Source organism: Coenobita brevimanus, chromosome 14, assembly GCF_032717465.1.
Source record: "Coenobita brevimanus isolate Jiangsu-jjx chromosome 14, ASM3271746v2, whole genome shotgun sequence".
Lineage (NCBI taxonomy): Eukaryota > Metazoa > Arthropoda > Malacostraca > Decapoda > Coenobitidae > Coenobita > Coenobita brevimanus.
This window is the reverse complement of record NC_136967.1, coordinates 160,001-172,500: the sequence shown is the minus strand read 5'-3', so window position 1 is coordinate 172,500 and position 12,500 is coordinate 160,001. Positions and strand designations below refer to the sequence as shown.

Genomic DNA, 12,500 nt, shown 5'->3' with positions numbered 1-12,500 from the left:
ATGAACGTGATGAATGAAAAAAGAAGTAATCAATGAAGATGTAGAAGAAGAAAGATAATACTGAGGAAAACAGGGTGAAAACGAATGAATTAGAAAAACTGACATAGAAGAATGAAACAGAAAGAGAACGGAAATGAGGGTTATAAAACAGAAAATGCAGGGGATGGAGAAACAAGAAAAAAAAAAAAGACGAAAGGATAGTTAAAAAGTATTCTCTCTCTCTCTCTCTCTCTCTCTCTCTCTCTCTCTCTCTCTCTCTCTCAGTGCCTATGCAACCCACGCTCCCACACTGACAAATGACACAGCTCAGTATTACACTTTTCCCGTCACCATCGACTTTTCACTGCGGTTTTCGTTCAACTTTGCCCATCATTCTGCTTCTCTTTCGACATTCCGTGGCGGAAATTTGAACTGAGAGAGAGAGAGAGAGAGAGAGAGCGAGACAGACAGACAGACAGACAGATAGAGAAGGGGGGCAAAAGATCTATTTAACTGTTCTTTCTTCTTATATTATGAGCTACATTTGGTAACCTGTTTGATGCCTCCCTTTTGGCTTACCGTAAAGTGTGGGAGAGAGGGTCAGGATTATAATGATGATGATGATGATGATGATGATGATGATGATGATGATAACGATGATGATGATTATGATGTCCTTTCCCAGTCTTATAATATAACTTTAATGCCCCTTACCTCCCTAAATAAATTACTTGTCATATCAGTCACCAATTAAATAATTTTCCTTCATTGCCACCATTTTCATAATTACCCACTAGTGCAATAAATCATCTTTTGTCCCTTAAAAGTCTAACAATTTCCCTTTCTTTTGCTTACAGAACACGACAACGGACAAACACAACAATGACGAGGAAGGATCGAAGTCGCAGGAGAGAAACCCAGCCTTCAGTCCCTCTATTTCAAAGCCAACCAGAGACACCACAACATTCAAGAATGTCCTTTAACTCAAGGATATATCCCTCAGTCATTTCAAGGCCTCGAGACTCAAGAATCCCCTCAATATGGCCACATGTCGTCTCAAAGTTGCTATTAGTCGTTCTTCTGGCATCCCTCTTGTCGTTTTCGTCCTCGGCCTCCTCCTCCCGACGCCGCATCAACTCCCGCTTCCTGGATCTTGGCTTCAGCGACAACTACACGCGGGTCTACAGGGCGTTGGACCAGGGCATGAGGGATCCCAGAAGGCTAGATGCGGCCTTCAGGAGCGTGGATATGGGCAGGGCGCTAAACGTGTTCGATGTTGCTAGAGCCATTGTACCAGGTGAGGGAACAGAGTGTTATGGCGATTGTGTGTAGGTGATGCTTTGATTGTTAGCTAATAATGCATACGTACGCATACATGCATATACATAAACATATATATTCACGGACACCGAAATAACACTCGGTCACACTCAAAATCACCTAAATAAACCAAGACACACCCAATGAACATCCACACAGACATACTTAAACGCATCGAGACGAATGAATATTCAAAGACACACTCAGATCTATCCAAACAAACTCAAAATCATCTTAAATCTCATTCATACATATCTCAAACGCATCCAAACACATCCAGTGAACATCCAAACAATTGCCTGCTGTGTATAAGATTTACTCAACCCTGATCATGAATGGCAGGTGTTTGATAAGCTGTGTATATAATCCTTGCTGCATGATTGAGAAATGTATGTAGCTTAATACTGACTTCTATACTCCTTTTACTCTAACCTGGCCTAAAATTGCCATCTGTCCATCTTGAATGCTGAATCGTAACAAGAGATGAACACAAGAATACGAGTATTATGCTCATCATGAAGAGGCGTCATGGCAAGAGTGTAGAGGTGCAACATTGTCTTTTTCTGCCACTGAGTTAGGTGAACGAAACTACAAAAAGACGAAAATCAGGGCCAAGTTAAGGTAAAGAGACTATAGTTTTATAATGATATCCGTTTAACCTACAAGATGTTTAAGTTATTGTTAAGTTATTACCGTAGGAAGGTGAACCGCTGTGGCTGAGTTGGTCTTGCATGTCAATTCGCTAAGGTAACTCAGACAGAAAGCTCACGAGACAGGAGATCCACGGCAAGCGTCTGTCAGGTAAGCCTGTAGTCTCGCACTGCTTCAGATATTCCTAAATTCTTTCTTTCATAAATTCACATGCCAAGTTAACCATTTCCCTCGGTTGATGGTGTTTGTACTGTTTACCTGTTACCACCTAACAATTTTATTTGCTTTGGGGAAACCTTTCAGCGTTGAGGAGTTTGGTGGGAATCGTTTCTAACTCCTTCACAGCAAGAGGTTTCGTCATGGTTAAGTAAAATCATCTGGAGGTAGCAAGATTAAGAAATAAAACTGGCCACTTCACTGAAAGTGTTAAGTTCCCCCAAATGATAAAGTGGATGCAAATGTTTCATGGTTTTTTGACTGGTTGTAATCATATCAGAGTGCTACGATTTTTATTTAGTTGTACAAAATAACATTTTACTAGCTTGAATAAGATACTCTGGTGTGTCTACTGCAGCAAAGTATGGCAAAAAAAAAAGAAGGAATTCGGAATGTGGTGAAGCAGACTACCCCATAACAGCTGTCATTGCACTGCCTGTCGTGTGTGGGTACGCCTCTCGCATGACGCTACTTGTCATTGCATAACGACTGTGTTTGCGCTCTGAACGCTGTCATTTGGTGGTGGTAGGTTCTCTTGCTTGGATAGCTGTGGTATGCGTGTTGGGCTGTGTAACATGGGCATACTCTGCGTTTCTATGTCATGTGCTGTGAGCTTTTACTTTCTATATAGGGTGGTCTGTAAATTATATGAATGATACTCAGTTACTGTAATTTATTCAGCTACTATTTGTATGCCCATGTATACACACCAAGCACGTATAGATCGACTTCTTCCCTATGCCTGCTTCTCATTTTTTCTTTTGCCTGGTTTATTTGCTGCATTCCTACATGGATCACCTCACAAAGTCCATCATAGACAACTTATGACCCAGTGATTCTTGACTATACCCCACTGTTCCTTTGACAACTTCACCATCCCAGAGTCGACTACCATTTTTCTGTAACACCGCTGACCTTTTTCTTGGCCTAGACTACCCCATTGTGCTCATGGCAGCCAAAGTAGTGTCGATCACCATAACTCTCTTACAGTTACAACCTTCCTGACAGCTCTTGATCTTGGCAAGGATCATTTTACTTAAGAACTGCGGAGCATGACAGTGACTACACAAATAGACTTTAACTCCTGCACTACGAGAAGTCCCGCCTCACGCTGAAGAAAGAACAAAGTAACAAAGACTTCATCGAAGTGAATGGGTTAATGGGGATTGCTTATAACTTCTTTGCCTTCAGAGGTTTCCATTGAACCTAAATAAAACAAACTGGCAATAACAAAACAAAACAAAAATAAAAAAGAAAGAAAGAAAGAAGAAGAAAGAAATCCTCCTCAGTGTCCCTCATACTGAAGGGAACAAAGGCAATCTTCGTGAACCCTTTCATTAGTATGTTTTTGTTTGTTTGTTTATTCTTATGCCTCTCGTAATGAAGGGGATAGCACTGTTCACTGTTTTCCCATATTTAGTAACGTCATACTAAGGGAGACTGCAACATCGTTTTGTTTCCTAACACAAGTACTGTCACACCAACAACGACTGCATTAGTATCTTTATTACCCTACTACTATTTCAACAAGACATTAAAGTGTACGGTCAATGAAACAATCTTCCTCTCAGTGTTGTCTGTAGAGTGTTAATGACTTCTCTGGACTAAATCGTGTTACACATGATCCAGCTTTTCCACGATATACCTCGGGAAGATGCATATTTCTCTTACTGTACAATTATAGACCCACTACCTGAGTATTGCACCAAAGTTGCAATAGACAACCACCACCCTAGCTCAGTGACAGGACCTCCTTGGACCCCGAGACGAAACTAACTCAGGACCGAAAAGTAAGTATGACCATGTAGACGAAAATTTATCTCAGAAATGACTGATGTAAATAGCAGCATTGTGTGTAAATAGCAGTGTGTGTATATAACATTGTTGTTTGTAAATAGCAATGCTATTTGTAAATACTAGTGCTGAGTGTAAATCACGTTGTATGTAGGTAGAACTGTATAAACAGTTGTGTAAATAACGCTATGTAGTTCTGCTGTGTGTAAAACAATCCAGCGCCTAATCTTTTCTGCATCTTAATGCATTATTAGCATGGCTAATAAGAAATGCCGAATATCCCTTTTGGTGTAATGACCCATTAATTGTCTTCATGTTTGCCACCACCTGACTATTTAATTGAGCTTATGAGAGAAATCTTGTAGTGAAGGGGCTAAGAATGACTATATCTAACCCTCCAGTTCAAGAAGTCTCACTCAAGCTGAAGGAAATTGTCTTGGGGTGGCGTGAGTTAATAAACATCATTATACTGAAAGGGTGATCTTGGACTGGAAAATTGCATCTTTTGGTAGCATGAATCTTGAATGTGTAACAGAATGCGTTACAATTTGTCATTCTGTCAATCTTTTTATTTTTTTTCTGTAACTTCTTTTATATATTTTTCGTGTAGATTATTATTTCTTGTGTGTACAAAGATTGATTTTCACTCTGTATTGTGATAACATACAATATTCATTTTCAGTCTCCATCTCTAAATAAGTTCTTGTTTAGTTATATTTTGTCTGTGTTTTCTCGCCAAAATTTTGGATAACTTAATTATGGTTCTAAAAATGCTCATATTATAGTCTTGATTTCACTGTACCGTGAAGTGTTTAGAGGAGAGAATTATGCTCATAAACTGAAATTGTGTTTTCTGTGAAGATACACATACCGGAAGAGGGTCTAACCGGGCCGTAACAGTTGTCTCTTCACCGTAAACAGTATATCTGTATGTGTGTATGATCCTTCTTATACTTATCCAACAAGTATAAGGAAACAGGACAGCACAGTCAGTCATTGCAGAAAAACACTGAGTCACACTAAGGTTTAGAATCAATAATTTTGGAGGGAAACTCACCCTAATTATTTTGTCACCCAGAGCTGAAGGGTCAGTTTTGATTTTGACTATATTATTTTACTCAATGACTTCCACGCTATAAGGCCATTTGACCCACTCCTGACAATAACAGTCCAGCTCTTGATTCTTCTATTCTTATATCAACCCTTCACCCCACTCTCCTTGTGACTGTTCTGTTTTTTTTTTCCATTAATTCTTCATTAAATGATAACTAAGGATTGTGAACTAGGTGGCCTGGGATATTCTCGATTTATTTGCACTAGAGATCCTATAAATACTATCTATAGGGTCCTTAATTTCCACCTCACATCTCCATACCCTCTTCTCTGTTTTGGGTATAAACTTCTCCAAATTAAAGCGATAAAGTAAAGCACATAAGACAGTGCTAAGATGTAATGTGCAAGATTAATGACTAAAGAAGGGATGCTAACTATAGAGGTAGTCGTGATGACGTTGACACTGGCCATTTTTCCGGGGAAAATACTTCCAAATCACCCTTTGACCACCCAATTTTCATAATCTTAACTACGACTCCAGCTACGAAGTCTCCTATGCCACTTAGAAGACAGCCTTACCTCGAGTTGACTATACTTTAGTGTCCCTTAACTTGTGGACGATTCTTGTTTTCTCTAATACTACCACACTCCGTTTTCTCTCGCTCCCAGTTTCAGCTGAAGCTGAAGCGCTGTGCCGATGCTCACTCACACTGGCAGCACCCTTCTCTTTCCTGTACAGATATGGGCGATAGTGATATTTCCCACGATGCCATTGTCGTCCTTATGAACGCACTCTTGCAAGACAATGCCATAGACGAAGAGATAGGTAACCACATAGAAAGTCCTAAGGATGGACTGGCCTTGGCTCACGCTAAGCTCACCTCGACTGCCACAACTACCACCACCACTACCACTACCACCGCTACCACAACTGCCAGAACCACCCGCAGACCCAACGTTACTCAGACCAGAGGCATATTTGATTTCCTCATTAATCCATTCGGTAAGTATGTTGATGTGTATCATATTTATTAAGGTAAGTAGTACGTTTTTAATTACACGTATATTATTAACAGGGCTGGACAAAAATGCTACTGGAGCTATAGCCCGAGGGACCCCACACAAACTGGAACCCCCCAGGATAGAGTGAATACTGACCTTAGACATTGCATGCCCGTAAAATAGAAAGAATAATATACACTGGTATGTGTACTGTACAGACTAAGTGAAGCTTAAAAATATATTGAGTGTTTATACTGCTGTGCTTTGCCAACATTAGTCTTAGGGGGCCTCGGCAAGATGCTGTGCCCCAGGGCCCTCAGTTCTTATTCCGGCTTTGGTTATGAAGAGTGGCGTAGTCAGAGTGCCGACCAGAGTGGCACTGGCCACCTCAGTTACCACCTCATACCCTCATACTTCCGGGCAATACCCAAGAACTTTTAAAGAGAGTTCTCCTTTGGTCACCCCGGGAGTATGACTGGCCTCCCCTTGGCTACCTCATTTTCAAAATCCTGCTACGCTTCCGATTATGAAGGGTAAGTAGTAGTTGAGATCTAGATTAACTGTTAAATGATATTCACATATCTTTTGGGCTTCTTACATGAACATTTTTGTTCTTCTTCATCAGTTTTCATTTATCCATTTGTATATTCATGTGCTTATTTATTTATTGGTTTATATCTTGCCCTAGGCATGTTGTCTTCCCAAGTGCAACACATGGCACACATGTCGCTGCTTGGGCACTAATGATCGCTGTCCATAATAATTACATGTTAGGCTAGTCTCCGTTCAGGGTTTACTCCCGTACCTAGAGTCACATCGTACGCTTCGTAGCACCTCCTCCTAAGCGATTTAGTTCGCATATTACACCTTATCATTCTCTTGCATGCTGTTCTTGACTCTTTACTATCGATAGTCTCCATCAGAATAATGGAAAACAGTATTAACATGTAATGTGCAGACGAAATCGCTAAGGAAGAGGTGTTGCGAAGGCTCTTACGCCATTTAAAATATGACCAATAGTGTGACAGTATTATTAATTTTTTACACATCAGTGTAACTACCGTATCTCTTCTGACTCAGCACATCACCCTTTTTCCTATACTCATTTGTGTGTGTGTGTGTGTGTGTGTGTGTGTGTGTGTGTGTGTGTGTGTGTGTGTGTGTGTGTGTGTGTGTAAAACCTTTCTTTTTAAACCCTGGCATACGAGCAACATATACTGTACATGCGCATATGCAAGCATACACACACACACACACACACACACACACACACACACACACACACACACACACACACACACACACACACACACACACACACACGCACGCACACACACACACACACACACACATCATCATCATCATCATCATCATCATCATCATCATCATCATCATCATCATCATCATCTTTATCATCATCCGCGTGCTAGGGCACTGAAAGGAATGGTATTTAGGAGAGAGAGTGAGAATGTCCTCTGGTACATCAAGATCTTTAAGGATGTAGGTACACAAAGCAATAATGGGGCAGTTAACGATAAGATGGGATAATAAGTCAGCCATGGGGGCGTTGCAGAATACGCAGGGTTTGTTGTCGGCCGGTCCTCGAGTGACTTGCCCACGGGAGCGATATCCCAGGCGAGTGTGGACAACAGCCACATCACAGTTGCGGGTGGGTGCGGGGTGCTTATGTGTTTCATCCCGCGGTAGTTGTCATAGTACTGGATAGTGACGCTGGTGGGTCGTTCAGCATCAATACACAGGTCTTGGCCCACCCTGGCCCCCTCTCGAAGGAATTTCTGGACAGTCGCCTTGGACACTGGAAGGAGAATGACATGGAGGAGGAAGGTGCAGGCAGCTCGGATCAGGCGATATACCTGGTCGTGTCGGGTGTTACCAACATGAGCTAGGATCCAGATAAAAGAAAGGCTGAGATCGAGAGCATGAACCTGATGTGTTGGGAGGACAGGAGAGAAGAGGAGAGGGTAGGCAAGGAGGGTTGTGAAGAAGGCCGAGAGCTGCTTGGGAATGGTAAATGATTAGGCCTGAGAGTTTTTGAGGGAGAAGGCTGTCAAGGGCAGAGATAAAAGCAGACAACTGGTTGGGGAATAGGTGGCTGCTGCTCTCAGTTCCCCATCACTGAAACCCTAAACTCTGTTGCCCGAACCAATCCTACCGATCTAATGACCAGCAGAAGTTGTCCGTGTCAAGACAAGGGCCAGAGGGTCAACAGGTATAGGTGTGACAAGGTCAGCACGGATACTGGTATATCTCAGTCAGAGAGATGGAGATTCGTGTGTTGAACGAATTATTTTGAGCCAGGAAACCACACCGGGGACATGAGTTCACTGCACACGGTCGAAGTGGGTGGCATCTGAGAGAACATCAACCAGTCGGGAGGAAAAAGACGGAGCAGGGGATGAAAATGTAGACAGATAATGCTTGGCAAAGCAGACACCGAGCATATGAATACGATCAGCAACAGGACCCAGATTGACTTCAGTGAGCATGCTGACTACTCTGGTAGACCAAGGACAGCGAAGAATGATATACATGATAATCAAGAGAGCAAATACTATCTATCTATCTATCTATTGCCCGACGCCATAATCCCTTAAGGGGTGGCCATTTGACTGAGTTATTTGTTTTACAGGGAGGGGCACTAACCCTCCACCAACCCACTTGTTGACACGTAGGGAGCATGTATGGTTTGGCTATATGGTTACCACCCAGCGTTGTAAATGGTTTCTTGGCTTACAGGAAACCATTTGACTTGTCACTCAATGTAAAGCCACCTGTAACGGAAAGAAAAGCAATAAGAAGTGACAGGAAAGATGGGAGAAATAGGAAGAGGAGGGCAGGCACAGAAAAAGAATGATAAAGGCTAAGGAAGAAGTAGGCAGCACTAGCCTACATCAAGTGAGTGGATGGTGGTCGCCACCACCTACCACTAGAGCAAATACACATCAGGTAAATATACGAGAAATGGGAATGCTAACCCCCTGTGAGCCACTACAATAAGGATGCCCAGGAAGTCATGTCTGTGAAGGAGACGGGTGCAGATGGTGGAGACATACCGTACTGGGAAAGGTTAGGGAGGGAGGAGAGAGGGATACTGAGTTAATAGTCCTGTACTACTTCGAAATGGCAGCCGAGGTGGGAGACGATTATACTGTACAAGCAAATCTTTGAGTGAGAGAGTGACCTATTTACATTTGTTAGTCCAATAAAACCATTATTTTAGTCTACGATGGCTACGTTTTCTGTGAAATTTTGATGGGTAACAGATTTATAATCCTATCGGATACATTCTTTAGAGCAGTGAAGCTTCTACTGAACAGTAAAAAAAGAACATATATGAAGGGTATGTCCAGCTTTATCAGTGGAATGCTGACATAATGAATATCAAAGGATTGAATTATTTGTATTTGTTTTCTTTTAATTTCTCCCAAAATGTGTTTTGTGCAGTAGTCCTAAGGTGATTGGAACTACGACACTGAGTTGAGTGAAGGACCTGTTCAGTCTTAATTTCAATTAGATCGAAATCTGACTGGAGTTAGGATGCTTAAAACACTTAATTCCATTTAAATTTTCTTTAATCTAACAAATTATCTTTTTGTTGTTGTTGTTCAAGCCCACACCCTTTATCGAAGCACTGGAGAGAACGAGTCACACCTCCGGTAACAAAAAGTCCCTAAGATAAAACTGATGGATAACATTCATTTCTTAGGCAGAAGAGAATTCCTCTCGATGGTGCTATAGATCGAAGCAAGATCGAGATAAGTGAATCAAAATAATCCGGACCCATTATAGTCAGTATGAAGGAAGACAGTGAGTGGACAGGTGGCTAGTGAATTTTAAGGTGTTTGCGTGTGGAATGAAAAAAAGAAATGAGCTAGCCTCAGTAGTACGGTGACATTTTTGTATAGTTTATGCAGTCTCCTTCCAAACTATGTTAATTGGTTTAGATTCCCCTGATAGAGAAAGGGTTAAAGACGGCTATATCCTACCCCTCCAGTCCGATAAGTCATCTGTAGCTAAATAAAATTGTCTGGAAGCAGCAAAACTAAAATATATGAATGCCTTTTAAAGAAAAACGCTAACAGCATCAAAGCTCACTGTGAACAATCGATCACAAGGTTAAAGATAGAGTTTTGAAGGCGAAGATAAACTTTTGATAGCATATGCGTGAAAATAATGTTGAATGTGTATGACAAGATAAATTTTCGGCTGTGTATCATTGAAGATACATTTTGGATCGTATGTTTCAAGATACATTTTGGACTGTGTATGTCTCAAGGCACATTTTTAACAGCGTGTGGCTAAAGAGGAATTTTTTGATAAAATACATTTTTTATCGTGTATACCTGTGACTCATTTACACCTTCGAGGATGTGAGATAGTACAGTGATGGCGTTGTGGGTGGTGTTGTCTCTGAGTATGGTTTTCCTCGGACATTCATTTCTTCTCTGCTTTATGGACCCTGAATGCAAAGGTAATACTCGTCTTCTGAAAGTTTAATTAAGTTCTAAGATTTATTATTATTTTTGGCTATCATTTAGCTCCTATCCCACCCAATTTTTTTTTTTTTTACAGCTACAGAGGTATGCCTCTCGCCAGACATATGAATTCCTAAATAATGTATGGCTTTGATTCTATCCTAATTAGATTAGCTTCGATACTAATATTGATTCAAAACCATTAGATACATTTATATATTAACGAGATATAGGGCTATGATGCTGATGATGATGGCGATTCATGATGATGATGATGTGTTATATGCTGCTCTATCATGCTTTGTGTCTTTTAAGCTATATAGAAGGCAGAAAGTGAGGGGTAGAGTGGCAGGGGGCTGTGGAGAATTGTAGGGTTAGAAAGTGAGGAAAGGTTTGTTTAAAGTAATGGGGTAATGGGAACTCGAGCTTACACACACACACACACACACACACACACACACACACACACACACACACACACACACACACACACACACACACACACACACACACACACACACACACACACACACACACACACACACACACACACACACACACACACACACACACACACACACACACACACACACACACACACACACACACACACACACACACACACACACACACACACACACACACACACACACACACACACACACACACACACACACACACACACACACACACACACACACACACACACACACACACACACACACACACACACACACACACACACACACACACACACACACACACACACACACACACACACACACACACACACACACACACACACACACACACACACACACACACACACACACACACACACACACACACACACACACACACACACACACACACACACACACACACACACACACACACACACACACACACACACACACACACACACACACACACACACACACACACACACACACACACACACACACACACACACACACACACACACACACACACACACACACACACACACACACACACACACACACACACACACACACACACACACACACACACACACACACACACACACACACACACACACACAATTTCCTGCCCCCCTCTCTCCCGCCACGCACCCCTCCCCACTCTTTCCTCACATACACAGCTCTCCCATACACACGCAACATTCGCATCCACAACACAGGCTGTTTTTATGACGACTTTAAGTTCCGGTTATGTCACCCTTATTGCCCCATATGAGATAATGGGTGTATAGCTATCATTGTCTCCTAGGCGTAAATTGGTTCAGGACTTAGATTTTAAGAGACGTGAGACTATAATGGAATGTGAAACTATTTTATTTATTAAGCTTCATCTATCTAGTTAGCTTTGTCTGTGTATCTTGCTTTATTAATTTGGTCTTATCTACCTTGTTTCGTCAATCTGTTTAACTTTATCAAACTAGCATTCATCATCCGTGGTAAGGAAACTGATTCAGTACAGTAGCGTTTGAGAGATGCGAGATAAATATGAAACTCTTTGCAGTATCTATCTACCTTTATTGTCTGTCTAGGTTTATCTATCTAGCTATCTATCTATTAGCCTTGGTCTGTTTGCATTTTCTTTCGTTTTATTTACTCCACCTAACGCCAGACGATTTTATTCAGCTGAGAATGAATCCTAGGAGTTAGTGTGTTATTCCCTTCACTGTTAACCCTCTCGTGCTTAGGAGAACTCTGGTATTCTAATCAAACTAAAGACAGAGGGTCATGTGCAATTAAGAATGTGTGGTAGGCGTTAATGGTGACTCTCTCTCTCTCTCTCACACACACACACACACACACACACACACACACACACACACACACACACACACTTTCCCTGGCCATGTATTAGGCTTTGGGCGTGTCAACCGACTGTTAATGTGGATGACTAAACAACATTACCACCACTATCCCTAACCACCACCACCACCTGCACCACCACCACCACCTCCACCACCACCACCAC

General features: G+C 41.7%; 1 protein-coding gene across 1 annotated transcript in view; it reads left to right on the top strand.

Moving 5' to 3' along the window:
• Positions 1–12,500, top strand: part of LOC145417580 (uncharacterized) — an 85,730-nt gene that overhangs the window by 20,074 nt on the left and 53,156 nt on the right. The window contains exons 2-4 of the mRNA XM_080286288.1: positions 837–953; positions 1,042–1,276; positions 5,753–6,016. Coding sequence (XP_080142414.1) covers positions 837–953; positions 1,042–1,276; positions 5,753–6,016 — 616 coding nt within the window. The remainder of the gene's footprint in view (positions 1–836; positions 954–1,041; positions 1,277–5,752; positions 6,017–12,500) is intronic.